General features: G+C 43.8%; 1 protein-coding gene across 1 annotated transcript in view; it reads right to left on the bottom strand.

The window, feature by feature from the left end:
- Nucleotides 1–8300: 8300 nt before the first annotated feature.
- The window catches only part of GRM2 (glutamate metabotropic receptor 2), an 87702-nt gene continuing 71770 nt past the window's right edge, over nt 8301–24232 (bottom strand). Inside the window, exons 3-6 of the mRNA XM_081850473.1 lie at nt 22858–23695; nt 20336–21402; nt 11356–11530; nt 8301–9449 (exon numbers count right to left, since the gene is read on the bottom strand). Coding sequence (XP_081706599.1) covers nt 9376–9449; nt 11356–11530; nt 20336–21402; nt 22858–23695 — 2154 coding nt within the window. The 3' untranslated portion in view covers nt 8301–9375. The remainder of the gene's footprint in view (nt 9450–11355; nt 11531–20335; nt 21403–22857; nt 23696–24232) is intronic.

The following is a 24232-nucleotide window of genomic DNA, read 5'->3' as shown; positions in this document are numbered from 1 at the left end:
TGGTAATGGCCATCTTTTAATTATAGTTTCGCTATTTTCCCCACAGGAATTGTGGATGAGGTTTTCAGAAGCAAGGGGGCTGTGGTTTCTGAAATAAAAGAGCAATCATCTGTTGTGGTCTGGAGGCCCCTTTAAAACAATTGTGTTCTACCTTTTTCTTGAAGAATCTGGAAAGTATATGACATTCCCAGGCTGATACTAGCCAGACCCAGATCTTCAGAAATATTTGGTAGCTTAAGGCCATTATTTGAATATTTTACTCTGGCCTTCATTCAGGAAACCAGGAGTCAGATTATATAGTCGACTACTGTCCATTTGGACTGGAAACAACTCTCTCAGGATATTAGGTAGCAAGATCTGCCCACAGCTTTTTAATCAGAGATTGACAGTGCAGTCCAATGCATGTTTGCTCAGAAGGAAGCCCACCTGAGTTACATCCCCACTCACCCCCACACCCCTCCCTGGAAATACAATTCCAGCCTAAACCTAGCAACTTACATTTGCAAAGGGTGTGTGTTTTCTTGTTCTTTCATTCTGCTCCCAGAAGCTTCCGGGCTTCTAGCTAAGAATTTTGTCTAATTTCAGATTTTGGCATTGCATGACTTGTGTAAAGTTCACATTTAGAATATTGAGTGCTAATTAGTTCTTTTGTTATGAATAATGGCACTTAAGCATGTTTTCTCTCCAGCAGGGGAGGCAGTGGGAGAGAGATGCATTTGCAAAGGTCCTTGAAGTTGTGATAAGGGTTGCCTGAGTGAAAGCGGATTAGACAGCATGCTGCTTTGAGGGAGATCAGTTGCCCAACACTAGCAGCTTCACAAACCTTTTGCTCCATTCTGCTCCTGGAGCTTCAGCTGTGAGAGCCTAATCAGGGTGAATTGGCTGCTTTTGTGCTGCAAGTATGCTTATTTCTGTATTGGGTTAGGCCATGGGTAGGCAAACTAATCCACCCCAATTGCCTCCTAAATGTTATTTGTGGGGCATAGGAATTCATTATTCCCCCCAAAAAATATATATATATATAGTCCAGCCCTCCACAAAGTCTGAGGGACAGTGGACAGGCCCCCTGCTGAAAAAGTTTGCTGACCCCTGGGTTAGGCTTTCACAAACTAGCAGTTTTGTGTGTGGGTGAGCAGAGCCCACCTGTCTCTGGACAGAGTAAAATTACCGTATTTTTCGCTCTATAACACGCACCTGACCGTAACACGCACGTAGTTTTTAGAGGAGGAAAACAAGAAAAAAATATTCTAAACGAAACAGTGGATGTATGATTTTTGTGGTTCATGCTGTGGCCACAGACATGTGATCTGACGGTGATTTTGGGGTTGCCCAACGCAAAAATCCTGAGGATCCATGTGGATCCATGCTAAAGTCGCAGGGGCGCTGGAAGTCGCTGGGGCACTGGGGGAGTGAACGGGAAGCAAGAGAAGGACAACGATCCCTCACACACACAAAGAGTATCAATCCTAAAGTCGCAGGGGCGCTGGAGAGTGAACGGGAAGCAGGAGGAGGAGAACAGTAGCTCAAGCGCACACACACACACACACAGCCTCTACAGTGGCTAATCCAAAATCGGAAAGCAAAAAAATGCAGGCAGGGACAGAGAGCACGGGGTTGTTTTAAAGCACCCAACCCAGCTCTGCTTCTCTCCCTCCTCCCCAGCTCGGCTTGCTGAAAAGCTTTGCTGCTACTTAGCAAGCTCAGTGGGGAGGAGAGAGCGACATAGAGCACGGGGTTGTTTTAAAGCAGCCAACCAGACAGGAGCCGCTTACACTCGTGTAAGCGGCTCCTCTCCTCTCCTGCTCTGCTTCTCCCTCCTCCCCGGCTTGGCTCGCTGACAGGAGCCGCTTACACCCGCTTTACTGTTTCAAAGCGAGCCACGGACTGCTCACGACTGCAGCAGATTCACCCGCCATCCGTACGCATTCGCTCCATAACACACACAGACATTTCCCCTTACTTTCTAGGAGGAAAAAACTGCGTGTTATGGAGCGAAAATTATGGTACACCTTGCTCATAATCCCAATCAAGTCCAACATTTGCAGATGACAAGACTGACTTGCCACTGACATGACACAGTCACTTAGCTAGAATCTGAGGGCAGGTAAGCAGTTGAAGCTTCTATGGTGGGCTCAGTCAAAGTTGGCCTGCTTGTTTTTGCAACATCGGGTATCCCAACTACAAAAAAGATGCTCTTGTCACACAAGGCTTCAGTAATAAAAAAGCACTTTATTTACATAAATTACAAAAGTCACAAACTTTCCCACAAAAAAATCTACTTTAAACTTTTCCATTTTTTAAACAGTATGTACCACAATAACACTTGCGTTTTTATATAAAATTCACATTCGCCTTACCCCATCCCACATCAAACAGTTTGTTGTTGCAACAGCCCTGTCTTCCTCCCCTGAGTGCCTTCACCTTTCACAGTTTCCAATAGTAAAGGGATCCCTAACCTCTTAGGGGCCGGTTTGCAAACTGATAGAAACTGTTGGGTACAGTATACACCAGGGGTGGCCAACTCCCAAGAGACTGCGTTCTACCCAGAGTTAAAAACTGGCAGTGATCTACCCCCTTTTTTAGGGGTTCAGGTCAAAGTTGTTGAGCTTTTTTGAGGCAGGAGGAAAACCCTGTTTTGGGGGGGGGGTGAAAAGCTAAAATTTTGAGCCTTTTGGGGCGGAGCCAAAGTTGTTGAGCTTCTTTGGGGGGAGCCAGTGATCTACCACAGACATCCAGTGATCTACCAGTAGATCACGATCTTACTTGTTGGATGTGCCTGGTATACACTGTAATCTCTTCACAGACTGCTTCTTACAAGCTTAATTTCAACAAAGGAAGGCGACCCTTTGTGTGCTGGGAAAAGCCTCATCATGTTGGTGATTCCTGTGGTAAAAATAAAACGATAACCCTAAAAGGTGAACCCTCTATTATTTTGGTCAAAATGTTTCCCTTCCATCTAATGTTTTCTTCCTGGGGTGGCAAAAAAGTAAATAGTATGCAACAAATAAGAGAAGTTCTGAATGGTGGCTGTAATTCTTACAGGAAGAACAATGTGGGCAGTTAAAAGAGCTTAGTCTATCTGGGAATTTGATTGCCACATGCTTGTACTCTTCTTTTGCTTGCTTTATGGATAGTAATGAAAGAAATAGCAGGGGGAACCAGGTTCATATCCCCACTCAGCCATGGAGCTCTCTAGGCGATCCTGGACCAGCCAATGTTTTTACCTAACTTATACCTCACAGGCCGATTGCGAGGATAAAAATGGGGAAAAAGGAAGCCCATGTGTACCTCCTGGCAATGCTTAGGAAAATGATGGGATAATAATACAATAAAGAAGCAAGTGTAGCAGTCTGCCTGAAAACAGCTTGTGGTTCTCCAGCAATGCTTTCTGCATGACTCTTCCTTTCTTCTACTATTGTTCTTTGCCACGAAGTGCATTCTTACATATACATTAATACAGTTTGAAAATCTTACAATGCACAGACCACTGTTTTAAGACCTTTGAGAGTAGACCAGATCTGATTTTGGCATGTCTTTCCCCTTTATCCAAAGTGGCTTACAGCAATAGACTTCTGTGAATTTCAGATGTAAGACTCACTGCTTAAATAACAACAGTAGAAAGGGTTAGAAGAGAGGAATAGATAGAAGAATCCTACGGGTATATTCTGGAATCTCCAAGCAATGTAGGAACTTCTATACACAATTACAACTGTTCTCTTTGTTAAAGCAGCAGACTGAATGGGATAGGAGCTGCATGCTTTTACTTGTAATCCCGTTTAACTGGATGGCGCTGGTCTGCTAAGGGGTGTCAGCAGCCACAATTGTTCCTCCCACCTAGGGTTGGGCATTTATACTTTGGTACTTGGGACACGGGTGGCACTGTGGGTTAAAGCACAGAGCCTAGGACTTGCTGATCAGAAGGTTGGCGGTTCGAATCCCCGCGATGGGGTGAGCTCCCGTTGCTCGGTCCCTGCTCCTGCCAACCTAGCAGTTTGAAAGCATGAAGTGCAAGTAGATAAATAGGTACCGCTCCGGTGGGAAGGTAAACAGTGTTTCCGTGCACTGCTCTGCTTCGCCAGAAGCGGCTTAGTCATGCTGGCCACATGACCCGGAAACTACGCTGGCTCCCTTGGCCAATAAAGCGAGATGAGTCGACCCCAGAGTCGACCACGACTGGACCTAATGGTCAGGGGTCCCTTTACCTTTACCTTACTTGAGACAAATGTTCCCTGATAAGGCCAGATTGCCTCTGCCAAGTACTAGTGTAGAGCAGTGTTTCACAATGTGCTCCCCCAGATGTTGTTGGACTCCACCTCCTATCGCCCCCTGATCATTGGCCATTCTGGTTGGGCCTGATGGGTGCTGATGAGTCCAGCAACATTTGGAAGGGTAGTTTCAAGCATTTGAGCAGGGCTTCCGCATTTTTTGGGTGGGAAGGAGGCGTTTCTTTTTATAGGCCCCTATTGAGTCTCGTAAACCGCAGTCTCATGTCCAAAAATGTAGGGAAAGATTTCCCTTGCATGCTAATCAGTAGAGTATCCGTTCAGCATTTGCTGCAGGTCTCAGGTTCTAGGTAGGGACTGGGAACAACCCTGAGAACCACTACCACTCAACATAGGCAATGCTGAGCTAGATGAACCAATGGTCTGATTCAATATAAGGCAACTTCCTATGTTCCTATTGGTTTAGAATAATAATTTCTAGGCCGTCCATTTTCTGGTTCAGATTTTTGCACACAGATTCAGCCCTAGAAAGTTACTACAATGAGATGTTAAAAAGCAGACCTGATCGATTAAAGAAATATTCATGCAAAACCCCCCCCTTTTTTTTCAGGAGGGGATGAGGAAATATCTTTCTTCATCTTACTGCAACAAACAGGGCTATGACATGTAGTGGCACCTTACAACATTTCACACCTCTTGTCAATATGGATGGCACAGGCGAGGCAGGTCCACGGTATAGTGTAGGTGCCTCAAATCATCACTTGCGGAAGAAATCTAGTATAGACATGCCATAGGTCTACTGCTTTATTTTTTTAAAAAATAGTGGCACTGACACAACATTTTAAATGGTATTCTATTAATTATGTCTTGCCTATAAAAAAAACAAAACACTTCTACTGCGACTCATTAGAATACATTGCCTGGTTCAAACATTTACATGAATACATAGGAAATACTGCAATTTGCAAATACCTCATAAACACCCAATTCCCTGTTTTCAGCGTTTTCACAAGTTCGAATAATGTAGTTGCCATTCTACTAATGGCTCCCAGCATGAGTTCACAATGGTAAAGTAATAGAGTGATTTTTAGCTCTGCCTTTGAGTCAGTTTCACAACCACGAACTGGGATTCCAAACAGTATATTTTAAAAAAAAGAATACTCCTATCATTTCAAATGTTGATCTTCCTGGGATTGTGAGGTAGCTCCACCTTCCCCCAAAGCTGTAGGGAGAATTGTTCATTCCAGAGGCAAGAGTGAGGCCTGCTGCCTGTATACAGGGGAAAAAACATTGTACTCCAAGCTTCTTGATTTGTACCAGCTTTGGAAGCTGTATAGAATGATTCTGTATAGTTTTGTTACAAATGGAATTGCTTTAGAGAAGTAAAATTGTGCTTCTGACTTGTTTTATTTTAGCTTCCCTTTATTGTGAACAACTAAGGCCTTGAAGTGTTCCCCTTATGCCATCCATTTCCTAAGCTATAAAATTTGTCCAGGGGAGGGGGAAGCAAAGATCTGCCATAGCAATTGCATTGTATCTCATCTTAAGAGAGAATTACATGAGTGATTTCATTTCCCTCAGCTGCTAGGAATTCAATCGGCTCACAAAGAGAAACTTCAGCCCAAGTGATTGTCGAGCATCATAGATAAACAGAGGCGTATAACAAAGACTTCACAAAGTTTGGTACTGCTTGATAGACAACTTTACCCATAAGTGAGAACTGACAGGTGGGGAGAGGCGATGGTTTGGCAGAGCTCCGCTTGTGGCTAAGTGCATCATTTTGCAAAGCTGGAAGGCTTAGACCAGTATTGAGCTTTGGATATGAGACCTACTGGTCCTAAGCATACATATGGAGTGTGTTTTATGCTTCCAGGAAGAGGTTACATTCCGCAGTATATAGTAGGCATTTCTGGATTTGTGTACGGAATAAAATATAAAGGAATCAAAGTAATTAATGTTGCGTTGATGAGTTCAGGGCAGAGTTGGGAACCTTTTTGTAAATTACTATTTTCCATTTTAGTGGTCCTTCATTAAGACTCCTCATGTATGTCTCAATCAATGTCAATCTACAAACCAGGTTCACTGTGTGAATTGACGTTAAAGAAGTGGAGGGAGGGTTACTGTTTGTTATATTCTGCAAAACTTGAGAAAATAGCAAAACGGAAGTATCATTTGCCTTATTAGCTAACAAAAATGGATGGGACTTGGGACTCAATGTTCTAACGTAGAGTAAATCCCGTGGTACTCAAAACCAGGCATGTTTGTTGTAAAGAAATGAAAGATGAGTGCCAAAGTTGCTGCCAGAAGTGGGGTCTCTGACCCTTTAAGGACCTCCACCAGAACCTTAGGATTCAGTGCTACCATCTTGGTTTTCACTGAGAAGAGGCCCTGACTAGCTCAGAAATGGGAAGTTGTCTCCTTTCATGAACAAAAGAGGGCTGGTAAGGCCCATTGGCAGTGGTGCAGAGGATTCTTAAATCATGCCCCCCTTGTTCACTGTGCCTCCAGTTTTATCCTGACAGGCTTAGGGAGTCCTCCCGGGCCAAAGGTCCTTCAAAAGCTGGAGTCAGCCTTCAAGTGAATCTCCCCTCTCCCCATTTACTTTCCTTTTCTAGAAGTCATGCTTGTAGCACATTTTTCATGCTAACTTTTTAGAGGAGAGAAGAGTTTACACTGCAACTACAGAGTACATAGAAAAAAGAAGTCCATATTTGCAGGGGGCAGTCAAATTTTCCCCTTTTTGCTGTTGGGATGTGCTTCTTGTAAGTAATCATCTGAGAGATGACTGTCTTGGTTTTTAACTCAAGGTCACATTTTTGCCAAACAACTTCCCCTGTGATAGTCTGCTGGGGAATATTTGCTTCAAATCAGCATCGTTTAGAATAAGTAGACGATATCTCTGTTGATGACAATGAGGTTCAGAAAGGTTTCTGGAACAACACAAATGGTCTGGTGCGCTGGTTATACTGTGAAATCTGTCTATATTGACTGTACAATTTACTATGACTGCTTATAACAGGTTACTGTTAAGCTTAGCTAATAACTGACAATGTTATTCAGCACCATATATACTTTGGCCTGAAGTGTTTTCCATTGAAATCTTCCAGTGCTATTTGTAAAGCAAGTGTCTGGGTAATTATGAGCCACTTTCAAGAGCTGTATGACTGGTATTGACAAAGGGAATTGTCCTTCCAGTTTATTCAAGAATACTAGCAATCTGTCCATCATACTCCTTATAACACTGAGCAGTTTGGTTACTCCAGTGGCCTAGGCTTGAAGGATAGAACTAAGATGATAAAAAGAGCCTGCTAGATCAGGCCAATGGCCCATATAGCCCAGCATCCTGCTCTCATAATAGTCAACCAGATGTCTATGGGAAGCCCACAAGCAGCACATGAATGCCACAGTACTCTGCCCTCCTGCAACTCTCATCAACAGATATTCAGAGGCATTTCTCTTTCTAGGTCAAGAGCAGCCTTGTACCAACTTGGTACCCTCCAAGTTTTGGACTTTCCTGGTCATTTGCCAGGTGCTTGTGAATGATGAACACTGGAGTCCAGAACATCTGAAAGGTACTCGGTTGGGAAAGGCTGCTCTTGACCAGGGCCCTAATATTCTCCAAGTGACCTAGGAAAAAATATGGAGAAACGTGACTCTTGGGACATGCTGGCAAAATGGTGTCTCTCCATTTAGACTCATATAAATAAATCACCTTCCTACACTTCCCATGGCCTTATCACTTGCTGTTTTCGTGTGAATTCTCATTGCAAGGGAGTCATGGGCAACTTACAACCGCCAGGAGCAGCTCCTCAATGCCTTCTACATGTGCTGTATCAGGAAGATTTTGGGCATCACGTGGCAGGACAACGTCTCAAAGATGTCATCTTCCAAGCCCACATTCCCAGCAGGTTTGCACTTTTGTCTTTCATGACATCTATGCTGTCTTAGCCATGTCCGTAGAATGGAAGGTGGCTCTAGGCACCAAGCCTGTTGGCAGACCAACTCTGCTTTACAAAAATGTCTGCAAATGTGACATGAAGGCTGGCAACATTTAACCCGCCATGTGGGAATCCCTTGCAGACGACCGGGATGTGTATCCATAGCAGTGATCAGAGGAGGAATGACTGCTGGGAGGAGAGCAGAGAAAAGAATTTCCATGTTGCACCTGTAGCAGCACAGCCAGACACGTTCACCTGCCCCAGCTGCAACAAAACATGTCTCTCCCATATCGGTCTCTACAGCCACAGCAGCTGCTGTAACCTTCTAACAGTTTGACTTCACCCACAAAGGTGCACTCCTCCATTGTCTCCTGAGACAGATGGATGCCAACCAAGGGATAATACTGGACTCATCTGGGATGTGTGTTTTCTTTGTCTCATCTTGTTTCGTTCTGCAGAGCGGCATATAAGATATAACTCACTATTCTGTTAAAAACCAGGTGTGTGGTTCTATTTCTCTTCTCAGATATTATCACAGGAGCATTTTGTCAATTCATTTCAGGAAGCTTCTCACAGAGATTATGCTTGCAAGCAGCTGGTAGACATATTACAAATATATGTATGTTTGGAGTCATTGCAAGTATCAGTGTGTGCCACCAGGTTTTTAAATCGTGAGGAGATTCTATCCCATCTTTTCAATCCATAGCACCATGGATTCCTTGGTATTCTTCAGAGTTTTAATATTGATCCTCCCTCTTAACAGCAGAAGTATTGTATACATTGAGGAAAAGTTTGAGGGAATGCAGTTTGTTATAAACAACAACAACAACCAACAGCTTCACCGTTCCTTTTCAAGTGTAGACAAGATAAAGGAATGTATGTGGATTCTTCATTGTCACCCTAGTAATCTGATAGGGAATCAGTCTTGTATCCATAGCATGAGGGCAACATCATGGGCCTCTTCACAGATACATTCTCAACTGTGCCAAAGTTTCCTTGCATCTCTAAACTGGTCTGGATTTTGGGGGTAAAGGATAATCTCTGTTCTCTTGCTTTTTCCTTGGAAAAACTTGTTCAACAAATAGGCATGGGGAACAGGGTTTCTCTCTCTCTTTTTAGGAAACAAGAGGCCCAGTGGGAAAGAAGAAGGCATGTGTTCATAGGGAGCGAGCACAGAGGCAACATACGGTAACTGACAGAGAACATAGAGGCATTCACAAGGATGATGTTGTGGAGTCCACCACTTCACGGCCATTGCACACTGTTGGCACAAATTGAGAAGATGACCCTGTGGGGCAGAGAACAGAAGGAGGTTTCAATGAATAGCAGTTTTTAACAATCCTGCACTTACCCAAACACTACCATCTGCAAACCACCACTCCATCTCACCTGGTGGTGCTGAGTTCCCATGCATCATAGCTGAGCTGCCAGTCATCTATTTTCAGCCACCTCAAATTCTAGCACATCAGCTCTAACACAATCATACTGCATCAATCCATTTCATTGATATAAACACTGAGTTGATTTGTTTAGAGCTTTTATTTATATACCATGCAATATGCACAGCCCTGTCTTCATCCTTACAAGATAGGTAAAGGACCCTTGGATGGTTAAGCCCAGTCAAAGGCAAGTAAGGGGTGCAGCGCTCATCTCACTTTTCAGGATGAGGGAGCCAGCGTTTGTCCATAGGCAGCTTTCTGGGTCATGTGACCAGCATGACTAAACAGCTTCTGGTGCAATGGAACACCGTGACGTAAGCCAGAACGCACACACTGCCTGTGGGCTTCTGATTGGTCACTGTTGGAGAAAGGAAGCCATCCAGTGGTAAGGGATAATGGGAGTTTCCCTCAAATCTGATATAGCAAAGCGCTGCTTATATGAAAATCCTGATCACATGTTGTCTCTGTCCAAATGTACACAAGTAGCAAGGGAATGCAAGATGCTGTTTGTCACCACATTTTCTTCCAACATACTGCCACTGAGAAGTAGCAGATCTAGCAATAACACACCCTTTTGTTAGGACTTGGACACAGCTAAGAAAAACTTATTAGGAGTGTTTTATTCTTCCCAGAGTAGAGGATTTGCCACACTCTATGGCCTGTTTTGGATTATCATTCTAGGCTTCTGGAAACCATTGCCTTAGGAAGCCAACAATGGGTGCCAGGATCAAGTCCTCTTCCCCTCCTCTCACATGCCAACCTTGGTGTGGAGGTTTTGGCTTGTTTTAAGCTGGAGTTCCTCATCACATCTAAACCAGGAAACCAGGAAAACAAGCCAAAGCCAAACCAGTTTCCTGCTTTTGAAACCGAGTTGTAATGGCTGAACTGCAAGCCCCGTTACATTTCTACCCAAGTGTACCTTTACAGGGGAACAGGGAATAAATGGTCTGTGTCATTAATAGAAATGTGTTCTTGGCTTATCTATACTGTTTGTTTACTGCCAAGTATAACATGCACAATACTGATTAGCAAAACCAAGCTGTCTTTGTAGCCATGTACTTGACTATTAACACACACAATTTTATACCTGTGCCAAAATCAGTACCCTTAGATTTGTATGTTTCACTCCCTCAAATTATTTTGTTTGTCACCAGGTGTTTCCAGATTAGGGTGGGAGGAGCTTAATTTGCAAATGGATAGTTGGCAATAGGTTTGTTCATTCGCTTATCAGATTTTCCCTGGAAAGGGGTAGATCCAGATTAAATGGTGTGGGGTGGGCATGTGGGCAATTCAACAAACTTGCATGCATAGGAGGAGCTCCAATCCTACAATAAAGACCCATCTCGAAGCACCCACCTTCATGGATGAATTACTGTGTTAGAATCTCGTGGGAAATGGTGCATTTGCATAGAAACAGTGGATCAGTTACAGAACATGGTAAATTTGGAACAGGCAAGGTGAAGTATTTAATCACAAAACACAACTGGGGGTGTTATTCATTTTTATTCTTATGCTATGTATTTTATGTTTTTATGTTGTAAACTACCCTGTGATATTTGGATGAAAGGCAGTATATAAATTTAATAAATAAAAAAGAGCTTATAAAATTCATTACTACTGTGTGGCGATGGGAAGTAGCTTAGATGTTGTAAATAAGGATTAAACAAATTCATGAATCCATCAATCGCTATTAGGCCCCAATGAGCCATTCAGAATGCAGAGAACAGTACCTAGGGGGAATCGTATGTTACTCACCATGCGAGTGGCTGGAGCTTGCAGCGGTCACACTAAAACGGTTGGTGGAAACACGATGGCTGGCGACATTCTTCTGGGGCTGGAAGAGGATGATATGTAACTTGGGAGTAAAGAGGCAACCAAGGACCACTGTGCCACTGAGGCTAACAGAGATGCACATGGTGGTGGTCTGGACCTGTGCAGAGGCAAAGGAAGAAAGAAAAGCAGGTCATCAATCTGTAAGGTAAAGAAAGAAAGTGTGATGTTTACATGTGTCCCTACTTATGTACCCCCGCATATAGGAACTACCCAAGTACACACTTCCAACTGGCAGAGAAATAGGCAAGTACCATTTGATTCTAGAGTAGAAGAAGCATGATCTTCACTCAATAAATCTTCCCAAATTGTATAAACCTATGCAATGCACTCTGAGTTCTTCGTTCTCTCCTACCAACCATCATTCTCTTGTTTTCCTAAGGGTATGTGCGTTTCTGAAGGTTTCTTTCAAGGTTTGGCTTCTTTGGCATGTGGGCAAAAGTCATACATTACTAACCCAACCTATTCACAGTGCTGGTTGCTGAACTTTAAAAAAGGACATGGGGAAATTAAAAGGGCAACCCAATCACATTCTTGAAAATAAAACAAATGAAAACAAATGAAAAAAGTTGTTTCTGCCTAGGGCTGGACATGTATTGGGTCCCTTGTCAGCAGAACTGTGCAGACTAACTGATTTAAGCTGCTATTTTATAGGTGCTTACCAGGTGATGAAGCAAACCCCATGAAATTCAGTCAGGCTAACTTCTGAGTAGAAATGTGTAGGAGTGTACAGTTATAAAACCACGCTTGTCCATATAAGATTAAAGGTAAAGGTAAAGGTACCCCTGACCATTAGGCCCAGTTGTGGATGACTGGGGTTGCGTGCTCATCTCGCTCTATAGTCCGAGGGAGCCGGCATTTGTCCACAGACAGTTTTTCCAGGTCATGTGGCCAGCATGACTAAGCCGCTACTGGCGAACCAGAGCAGCGTACGAAAACACCGTTTACTTTCCTGCCGGAGTGGTAGCTATTTATCTACTTGACGTGCTTTTGAATTGCTAGGTTGGCAGGAGCAGGGACCAAGCAAGGGGAGCTCACCCCGTTGCGGGGATTCGAACTGACAACCTTCCGATCGGCAAGCCCTAGGTTCTGTGGTTCAGACCACAGCGCCACCTGCGTCTCCCATATAAGGTTATGTCACACTAAACAAGTTAGTTAGTTGTCAGTGTAGCCTGAAGGAATAGGAGTGCAGCCCATGAAATCCTGAAACACATCCTTCAGGAATGCAATCCGATAGATCAGAATTAAGCCTCATTGAATTAAGTGGAAGTCATGTATTAGTATTTATCTGATGGTTTCAGCTATAGGTTTATGTCCCTGCATATATTTTAAGTCTTGCTCTCTCATTTCTTATTGTTGTTCTCTCCACTTATCTGTCTGTATCTTATCACAGATATGTGGACAACCAGCTTTATCACTTCTTCCTGTGAATGTAGGATTCACATGCCACCCTTTGTCTGGCTCAATTTAGTTTTTATGTTTGTGTCATGAAGTTCTATTTTGTTATTTGGGTTACATGGATATTTATTTTATTTTATTTTTTAAATCAACTTTAAAATGTATTACTATAGCTCCCTTGTTGCAATCTAGTTCTACATACACTAACTCATTGGCTTCCATAAGGTGCAGAAGAAGTTGAAATTCCCTTCCTTTGGATTGCTAAGAAACAAGCATGCTATCTTCCGATAAAATTAATATACTTCTGCAGTTTTTGCACTCAGTACATTCCCCATACTGATGGAAGACAACTCCCATGGCATATAAATAGATTTAATATAACAAATGAGAAATATGAATTGAAAGTTATTATCACAAAGACTCAGGAACTGTCAAGAGATTCAGCTGATTTCATGAACATATACATATATATTTCTTAAAGAAAACGAATCCTTCAACAGATTAAGGAATTACCAAGATGAGTGTGTAGAAAGAGAAAGCAAGTCTCTGACATAAAGCTAATAATGTCAGCTACCAGTTGGTTCCTCTCCTGAGACACATCAACACACTCTCTAAAGTCACAAGAGCATGTGATTTTCCAATCACAGGATGACATCTACTATTATTCTCTGATGCTTCCAGCAATAGCAATTGTCCTATAATTTGTGTGGTTCCTTAGATGGTGGCCTTTCACAGCTTAAGCTTGTGGAGGGCACTGGGGGTGACTATTGTAGAGTTTTCATAATCATAAATGCAGTTATCATACTAACATAGCAATAGGTTGCTGATGTCATGTCATGGGCCTGAATATTTTTTTTGTAGGAAAAAACTTGTTGAAAACTTCTTGCTACTTTGTTCCTAGGGCTTCTAGCCTAGGATGATTTGCACATCAGACTCAGTAATTAAATTAACAGAATCCCTGCCTTGACCTCCAGCTCCACTGAGGACTACTGTACTCAACGGCTGAGTTCGCATCAAGCATCTATAGATACAGATAATCAGTATTTTATCTTTAACATATGCACCTGAGGAATTGTTCTGTGTAACTCAACATTCTCATCTATAGTAGCTGATGCAGCTGGAAGAGGGGCCACAGCGTTTGGTTTACATGCTGAAGGACTCAGGTTCAATCCCTGATGGATCGAGGTAGGGCTAGGATTGTCCCATGTGAAATGCCAGAGAGCTGCTGAGTGGAGTTCTGCTCACAGAATTCTGCCACAAGAGTTGAGGAATGAGGGGGATTTTGACTGTCTACAGGGCTCCTTTGCCAAAGGGTCAGATTTTTGCATTTATCTGAGCAGCAGCTAGGAGAACTCTACTCTTGGGTAGAAAAATACGGACAGATTGTTTCAAACATGTGCTCTAAGCTTGGAGCAAAGCTTAAAATGTCCTTTCTCGTAGGTTACATGACAATAAGAGAGAGGAAACAGAAAGAGAAGACTTCACTTCCTCCCTAGTTGGAGGAAAGGGGGCCTATCCTAGCTGAGTCTATGAATCTAACTCTGTGATCTTCACCCCTTCATGCACTAACTAGCACTCATGCATAGTTATGCTTGACTGCAATTTCCCACAATGAGAACAGTGTAGACAAAGGAACAATCTCCCTAACAAAACAAATGGATGTGCCAACGGAGAAAGCGTCACACCCCATATTCTGTGTATTTCCCCCAGGAAAGTAGCTACGGTGTAAGTATGTTGTTTTTTTAAGATTTGCTGAGTATACATAATTGATAGAGTGACTGGGGCAACCCAGATGGGCAGGGTAATAATAATAATAATAATAATAATAATAATAATAATAATAATAATAATGACTTAGCTGAGACTGGCTCAATTATCTGACAAAGGAGTAGAAGTATACTTTTTAGTGATAGCTCCCCAGAGCACAGCACATGTTAGCTTTACAAGTTAATAAATATTACTACTTTTCTAAAAAATAGTTAATTCTGGTTTAGGAAAACAACATCGTAATAATTTAAATGGACATTTGCCATTCCCAGCTTGTGCAAAGCAAATACTTCTTTGCATTAGACTATCTGGTAACTTAATACAAGTTGTAAAGTATGAAGCAGCCCTTAATCCCTCCACAAGTCCAGGGTTAGTTTTAATTGTACAGTTGCTATGAAACCACTCTTACAAGTTTCTATGAAAGTGGGCTTGACATGTCATTGATCTGACCCTCTAGCAAAACTCTGATGAAACATTTCCTCTTGCTTTGGAGCCTTCTGAGACCAGGTATTTGGCAGGCTTAGTGAAATTTTCATTCTAATTTCCTGCCTGTGGGAAGTCCTTTAGTCTGACCCCACCTGGGAAGATGAGAGAAATGCTGTTTTCCTCTGTCACCACCTCAAGCTCAGGAAGTGGAGACCCAGCAATGCAATATCAAGACAGTGGGTCTCTTGCCACTACTAGGTCTTAGCAGTTTGCTGGACTAGTAGGGTTAAAACTTTACAACTAGCTTCCTGGGCTGCAAATGTACAACATTCAAGTTCAGGCTCAAACCTTGCAAACAGTTGTTGCACACCTAATTTCTCCTGTGAGTTTATTTGTTGATTAATATGTGATACATCCTTGGTTTCAATATTACTTGACTGGATCCCCTCATCTAATTGTGACTTGAAGCTATTTTTATTGATCATAGCTTAGTCATTATTTATTGCAATTGTTAAGAGTGAATTTCTGTTAAATTATTATTTGCTGCTGTCTTGAGAGTTAATTGCATTGTGTACTATTATATTATAATAGATTACTGAATATTACTTTATTTGATATAAGATGATTATTTTAAGGTTATGTTTTATTATGATGCTTTGTATTGGATCAGATTATTATAAGGTGTATGTTTTTGTTGTTGTTGCTGCTGCTGTAAACTGCCTTGTGCATAGAAATATAGAAAGGCGGTATACAAATTAAAAGTGGAATACAGAAGTCTCTTACCCCTCCACCCCAATTTGCCTTTTGACTTGCAATTATATGCACTGAATGATCCATGCCTTTCTCCCAAATGAGTCTACCTCACAGAGTTGTTGTGAGGATAAAATGGGGAGGATGAGAACCATGCATGCCACGTTGAGTTCCTTGGATAAAAGCTGGGATGAACATATTGTGAATGTTTTTTTTTATTATTATTAAAAAAATGCTGCCTTGTCATATTAAACACCTTTGTGTTTAGAAACTTCTCCTTGAGTTAGTCTAGTTTCAGAGTTTGGGATGGATATTGGAACAACATACATAATGCACAAAGTGTTGATGAAACAGGGGTCCTACATTATTTAGAGATGGTCAAATGCGCAGCACAGCAGAGAGGGGGACAGCTAATGGCAGTCTTAGAGTACACATCCAAGCTTTTACTGGGCCAGCGCTACCATTAGGCTGAGTGAGATGCAACCTCAGGCAGATTTGAGGTGTCATGAAAGCACAGAAGATGGTTATTTAATTTATTGTTGCATTCTTACTGCCATGGATTGGGAGGAGGGACTTTTGCCTCAGGGATGTTCTTCCTCGGGTACCACAGGAACTTGTCAGCCTTGGGCTTTCTTCACATTGACTTTGATGGGGAGGGGGCATTTGCTGCTCTGCCTCAGGCAGCCAAATGTCTTGCACCAGCCCTGAGCATGCTTGGGTGCTATGCTGGGCTCTAACAAGCAGTTGGGGAGAGATGTGTGGGGAGATGGAGGACAGCAGCAATGTTTTATAAAAGCTTTTATAGTTTTGTACTAGTTTCTAAAGTAATTCTGGGAGCTGAGGGCACAGAGGACCCTGTCACTCAGCACTTCAGAAGGTAGCTGCATAGCAGGATTTTTCCATTAGTCTAATCAAATTACAAACTCAAGTCCCCACATTTCATGCAGGCAAGGTCCCTGCTTCCGGGTGGCTTCAATGGAGCTGTGCTATTCAGCACCCATTAATAGCACACAGGTACTCTTTACAGAAATCAGAAAGCTCTAATAAGGTGCCTTTTGGGCCAAGTTTCTTACAGGCATCATTCCAAAGTTTCTCACAGCATATTAACAAGCTCCCTGAAGACTCTGCAAGCTTCTCGGAAATGCCAAGTGCATTTAACCGAAGACCTTATGGAACAGGTGCCTGGTACCAGTACCAGATTTTAGTATCTATCCCTATCAGTGACCCACCTCTACAGAAGATGGAGCCCAGCCTAAATTGGGATGTTGCCACAGGATGGGTTAAACCAGAAGTGGGCAATAGGTACATTTCAAGCTAGTGGTGGACCTGTGGGTTAGCTCAGTTCTGATACTGAAAGTGGAAACAAATTCATGGTCTGAGCCATGTGCTCAGAGCACCCTGTTCCTTAATGATCAGAATTAATTATCTTAATTCCACCACCATGCACCTCTGTTTTGCATGCAGCTCCAGCTGGTGAACCTTGAAGCTGCAGGAAAAGAATGAAGTAGATCCCAGAAGCCTGCCTGCCCATCCCTGGGCCAACACCTTTGAAGGGGCTTCATGATGGAGGTTTGTTTGAATGTTGGGCGTATTAATCTCGTGTTCTCAATACCCACCAGTCAAGCAGACTAGCAAGACCCATGACTTTGGCAATAGTCCAAAGGAGTGACTGTCACAACAAATTCCTGCACCTTTTTTTTCAGATAACTCATCTTTTCCAGTGAAATTGCCCTAACATAAAACCAATTGGGCGAAGATGCAAGGAAGCGTTAACCTAACTCCCTGCCCAACAAGTAGATCAAACATCACAATCCCTATTTTATGAAGGATAATGTCCCCCAAGGCCACAACAGAGATTGCTTAGCTTTCATATCCAGAAGATTAAAAAAACCCCACACAGAACCATATTATAATTATTAAAGATTATTGCACTATTAACAATTAAAACTGTTTTCTGCTTTGGAACACACAGATATTGAAAACGAACCTCTGTATGGTCTGCATAGCATATTGATGGCCACTGGGGGCTGCTGTTTCTCTAGCGAAACAAACACCAAAGGCAGGGCCTCACTAAGCCCAGAGAGACTCATGCAGTAGGAATTGAGAGTTGGAAATATTGTACTCATTTTAAAAATTACCTTAAGGTCCAGAAAGTAATTATTTCCTTGTCCCTAATTACCCAGTTGCAGATAATCATTGATGTTCATTGCTAGCAATGCACATTCTTCTACGACTCTTGAAAAATTATGCAACTTGCTGTTTTTGACACAATCTGTTGAGTTTTCTTTAAGCAACTGCACATTTGTGGGGGTGGAATGGGCCCCACAGTCCCACAAAATAGCTGAATTGCTGTGTCTTCATTACGACAGTAGCATGCTTACAAACATTCAGTTCTTTTCAACACAAGTCACCTCTAAGTGCATTGGCCAAATCTCTGGCAATTCTCCAACGTGTGTCCAGATTCCAATTGCCTCCAATCTTTTCTGATCAAGTTTTTTTTCAGAGATATGGTGAGCTGGGATCAGGATATGAAATGGAATACTCAGAAATTCAACACAACCAGATCACTGAAAATGGCAGCTATCCCTCACTGAAGAATTATTATGTGAACTGATTCTCTCTAAAGTGCTTTCCAGCTCATCAGTCTAAAACCTAAGAAATGAAGAAATGCTCATTTGTTATGCACTATCAAAATATCTTCCTTCAAGGTTTTGTTTCTGTTTTGGCTCCAGATCTGTCCAAGGGACTTTCCCACCAGATGAAGGAGGGGCAGCAATTTTCACAGATTCCTTCTCCTCCCTGTTGCCCCACAAAATTCTGCTTTGGAGGGCTCTGGGGCTGAGACTCACCCAGCAAGTCATTGTGCAAGGAATTCCTTTTGTGCAGTGGGACTTCCTCCCCGTGTACCTGTCCTGAAATTGTCTCAGGGGAGAAGAACTCCCAAAACAGTGGGGGAGGGGAGAGGAGAGGGGGAGGGTTGCTCTGTCTGCCAAGCTGTAATATTTGTGCTGACTTTGATCCAACTTGTGGAATTAATAACAAATAGGCTGTAAATCACCCCTTCAATAAATCTTTAAAATGCCCCAGTACCAGTTTCTGTTCCTGCAAGGGAGGCTTTAAAACTGATTCACTATGAATCCTCCAGCTGGGATAGCAGCAAAACAAGCTATACCTGCAAATATGTTTTTTGTGTTTTTTTAAAACAACGGCACAGGAGGCCTGAAAAATTTCAAGAGTGCTTTGCCTACCCATTCCAAACAGGCTGATACTTCACTTAATTTTAATTTTTTTAATGCAACAAATCCAACCTAATCCTCACCCCTCACCTTCACATGAAAACAACAGAGAAATGCTGGACTGCAACAATTTGACAACAGCATTTTGCCTGGTTGCTCCAGAAAAACCTGACAGGATAGAAGAAGAGACGAAAAGAGCAACTGGGCTGGTATATGATTTTGATTGGAATAACTTGACATAAAGTTGACATAAAGTATGGTTCCAGGAATGGAAAGACAGGCGGATAAGCCAAAGCTTCCAGAAATATTTTGTTGGAAGTGGGATATATGTAGTAAAAGTAAAGGGACCCCTGACCATTAGGTCCAGTCATGGCCGACTCTGGGGTTGCGGCCCTCATCTCGTTTTATTGGCCAAGGGAGCCGGCATACAGCTTCCGGGTCATGTGGCCAGCATGACTAAGCCACTTCTGGTGAACCAGAGCAGCACACAGAAACGCCATTTACCTTCCTGCCAGAGCGGTACCTATTTATCTACTTGCACTTTGACGTGCTTTCAAACTGCTAGGATGGTAGGAGCAGGGACCGAGCAACGGGAGCTCAGCCCGTCGTGGGGATTCGAACTGCCAACCTTCTGATCAGCAAGCCCTAGGCTCTGTGGTTTAACCCACAGCGCCACCCGTTCAGCTAACATTTGAAGTGTAGTGCAATAGCCTAATAGAGAGTCCCTAGGGTCCCTTGCACTCTTGGCAATGAGCTGTATTAGCTCCCCCCAGAAGAAGAAGAAGAAAACACTACTTCAATAGCCACTTTCGAAATGACTACATTTTACACCACCCAAGTACTCAAAGCGTCCAGAGTGAGAGCGAGGCAAGGGGCAATGGCGAAAAAATCTGCACACTTTTGTGCTACGGTGCAAGAAGGACGGGAAGCTTTTTCCGTGTTCGATCTCACTGTGACAACAGAAGCATTCTGATTTTTTGCACTCCACCTGGGCTTGTGTCCCTGGCGAAGGGAGGCTTCACCAATCCCCAGGTATGCTTCTGCTAATAGTGCAGAGACTGAAAAGGCAAGCTGACAGGAAGCCAAATAGTCCACTATAGTTCTGGAAGTGGCTTTCATGTCATGTGAAAGCTCAAATGCAATGTGGAAATGAGTACTTAGCAAAATGTCATGAAAATGGAACAAACTGCAGTGTGGATGCAGCCGGCGTGAATCTGCTCCACCCCTCCCCCTTATTTTCTCCCCATCCAACAGAATAAGGATAGGTGATAGGAAGGTGCCTGCCACAGGCTACTTTCCGCCCTCATTCGCAGCAGGAGATGACTTACCCTGTAATCGCTAGAGGTGACGTAGAAGATGGGCAGGAAGGCCAGCCAGATGATGCACGTGGTATACATGGTGAACCCAATGAACTTGGCCTCGTTGAAATTCTCAGGGCATTTCCTGGTCTTGAAGGCATAGACTGTACACAAGACTATCAAGAGCACATTGTAGGTGAGTGAAATGAGCATACTGGAGTCTTGGTTGTTGCACTTGAGTGTGACAATGTACCTTTTGTCGGGCTCCGTCTCCTTCCGAGTGCCGGGAGTCTCCACCAGGAGCCAGATGACGACGATAATGAGCTGGCAAGAAATCAGAGCCATGCAGATGACCACTTGGGAGGTGGGGCTGATGAACCTTGGGCGCTGCACGCCCTCCTTCACCCCGCTGAAGATCCGAGCGATGCGGTTGGTCTTGGTCAAGAGGGCCGAGTAGCAGACGGCGAAGGAGGTCCCCAGCCCCAGCCGCCGCAAGGTGCAGACCGCCGTAGAGGGCTTGGCGATGAAGATGAACGTCATGCTGTAGCACATCAGAACCCCGGTGAGTAGGATGTAGCACAGTTCGCGTCCGGAGGCCTTGACGATGGGAGTGTCGTTGTTCTTCACGAAAACGCCAAAAACAAACAGGGTGGAGATGAAACCGAGGCAGGAAATGGTGACTGGTCCAATAGCCCAGACGTCCTTCCAGCGAATGTACTCTTGGGGTAGCTCATAGCATGCATTCAGCATCGCGTTGGGCCAGTAGCCAAGTCCACAATCGCTGCAAGTGAACTCATCCAGCAGATATTCGTAAGGCTGGCACGGAATGCATATCCAACAGCACATGTCTCCTGGCTGCATGCTCTTCATTTCATTCTTCTTGCAGGGATCGCTGCACTGGGAAACAGGGATGGAGGTCTTCACCCAGGGGATGAGGCTTGTGTTCAGGATGAGTCCTTCTGCCCAAAAGCCCACTTTCTGATAGCGATACCTCCCGTTGGCTCTGTGGTAGTTGAATATATTGTAGCGGCCAATCCCATCCCCACAGTGGTCAAACCGAACTGTGCTTTTGGTGTCTAATGATGGTCGAAAGGGAGCTACGAAGCAGAAGAGCAAAAACTCATTTAAATGATGGAAAAGCTAAATGATTAGAAAATCAAATGTCCACATATAATTGAATCGAGCTCCACACGTACCTGTCACTCTCCTTTCCAGGGCATGTCTACAGAGGATTAACTACAAAGTGTTATCATACTTTGAAATAAATCTACTTCTGACTAATGGGATTGACAGAAAAATGTTTCAGTAAGAAGAGGAAAAAAACACATTTGTGCAGAAAATCCTGTTTCATTCGAATGCAATGTATAGAAACCCATTTTTGGTTATTTTTAATTACAAATATCAAAATGGATATTCAGGACAACATGTTAGAAATGAACCAAAGCCTAATAGGGTGCTTTGTCCCTTTTGACCTTACAGTTTCAGTTGCAAGTGCCATAATCATGTGTTTGAGCATGCTAAATGTGCTCACATTTTCTGTTCTGCTGTTTTTCTTTTCATTTTTGTTATTTCAACCCATAATTTCATGTTCCCAGGCATTGTAATGTTAGAGACGTGTATCTGTTGCCCCTACTGTATTTGTTTGTATAGGCTCAGCAAACCTGTGGGTGGAATAGCCCGAAGGACCAATCTAGACGTGACAGTACAGTGGTACATTGGTTTAAGAACAGCTTAGTTTATGAACAACTTGGATTAAGAACGCTGCAAACCCGGAAGTAGGTGTTTTGGTTTGTGAACTTTGCCTTGGACACAGAACATATTCTGCTTCCTGTTGAGCGTGTTCCATTTGTAAATTGAGTCCCCTGCTGCTATGGGAAAGCATGCCTTGGTTTAAGAATGCTTTGGTTTAAGAACGGACTTCCGGAACGGATTACGTTTGTAAACCAAGGTACCACTGTAGTCACATGACTGTAGTCACATGACTGGCTTCATGTGCTTGTTTTTCCTTTATTAAACAGCAGCCACAAACCCCCTGATCTAGATAGACAAGGGCCTCAAAGGAGCCACAGTGTTAAAGCCTTCCTCTAGGGAATATGCAATGTTGTGAGGACTTTCCCCATTTCCTCCTCCTCCTCATTACTGTATCAGGTTGTGTGCTATAAGGCTTCTCACCACAGTGAGTGCTTGCTGGTCAAGAGATGGAGCAGAAATGGAGAAAGGCAACTTTCAGGCTAAGCTTTGTTCCCTTCTCAACAGCAGATCAGAGTTGCATGCAGACCCAGAGCCAGCAACCTTGGAAGGAATTTGATATCAAGCTAAAGTGAGCATTCTGCCAGGGCAAGCATTTTGGCTGGCCAAACGGAGCAACCCCACATCTCCTCCCTCCCATTGTGCTGCATGTGCCCATACAGAAAAGCACATATTTCCCCCATATAATATGAGAATTAGCCACGAGGCCTCACTGACCACCTTAGGCCGAAGCTGCACCCTTCTTCTCCCATCACACCGCAAGCCTTTATTTTCCCACACCCCAAAGCACAACCTCGGCTTACCATCAAATGTCACATTCAGCATGAATTCCTTGTAGAACCTCTTGCCATTCACAGGCTTCATGGGGTCGCAGAGCTTGGTGGCGTTGGGGCACAGCGCTTGGTACATGTTGTGCAGGGCGTGCGCCATTGCGTAGACTGCATTGATTACAAACATGATCTTGGATTCCTGCTCAAACTTGCCTGTCTTCAGGGAGAAGCGGCTACAGTTCTGGCTGTGGAAGCTGCACTGGAACTTGTGTTCCCAGAACTCCCGGAACCAAGGGTTTCGGCTGTTGTTGTAGGGGTCAAGGTTCCGGAAGTACACTGCGAATTCCTGCACTGGATAGGAAGCCAATTCAATGGTGATAGCTCCCTCAGCTATTGGCTCACTGCCAGCCACCACACTCTCAAGAGCACCCCAGCCATCACTGGCCACCCACGTGAAGGACACATTGATCCTCTGAGCAGCTGCCAAAAGCTCTCGGGCATCTTCGCTCCGGGTGAATAGCACCACCACCCTTGCGCTGGGCTTCTGCAGCAGGGCCTTGATCACCCCGTCAAAGGTCTTCTTGTTCATGGAACGGCCCACTTTCTCAGAGGTGGCGATGCAGATGTTGCGAGCCCGGGCTTGTTGCTCAAAGGCTTCGATGCCTGTTTCTCCATAGTCGCCTTCTGAGGCCACCGTGGAGACATAGGTCCAGTTGAAGAAACGCAGGATCTCGGACATAGCCTTCGCCTGGTAGAAGTCTGGTGGGACAGTGCGAGCGAAGTAATCATAGCGAGTCTTGTCGCTGAGCTTGGCACTGGTGGAGGCATAGCTGATCTGGGGGATCTGGAATAGTCGCAGTAGGTTAGCCACCTGAAGGGAAAGAGAGGAAGGAAGGAAGGAAACAACTTGATGAGCAACACATAAGCGGCAACAGGAGAAATGGCATAGTTATGAAGCAGCAGTGGCAATGAAGAATACTCTACCTGCTCTGTAGAGGAAAATGTGATAATTTAAACATAATGGCCCAGAAGACTCTCCTGTTGACATTTGAAAGAGGAGGCAGTTCATAAACCTCATGTTTCCCAGATCCTAATTTGAGCAACTCTACCCTGAAAATTCAATTTAGAAATCAGACCAAACCACAGCGTGGGTGGCGCTGTGGATAAAACCTCAGCGCCTAGGAGTTGCCAATCGCATGGTCGGCGGTTCGAATCCCCACGGCGGGGTGAGCTCCCGTCATTCGGTCCCAGCTCCTGCCCACCTAGCAGTTCGAAAGAACAATTAAGTGCAAGTAGATAAATAGGTACCACTTTCTAGCGGGAAGGTAAACGGCGTTCTGTGTGCTGCTCTGGTGCCGGTTTGCCAGAGCAGCTTCGTCACGCTGGCCACGTGACCTGGAAGTGTCTG

The sequence above is a fragment of the Podarcis erhardii genome (assembly GCF_964252035.2).
Source record: "Podarcis erhardii genome assembly, chromosome: 2".
NCBI lineage: Eukaryota > Metazoa > Chordata > Lepidosauria > Squamata > Lacertidae > Podarcis > Podarcis erhardii.
This window is presented reverse-complemented; position numbering and strand designations above follow the sequence as displayed.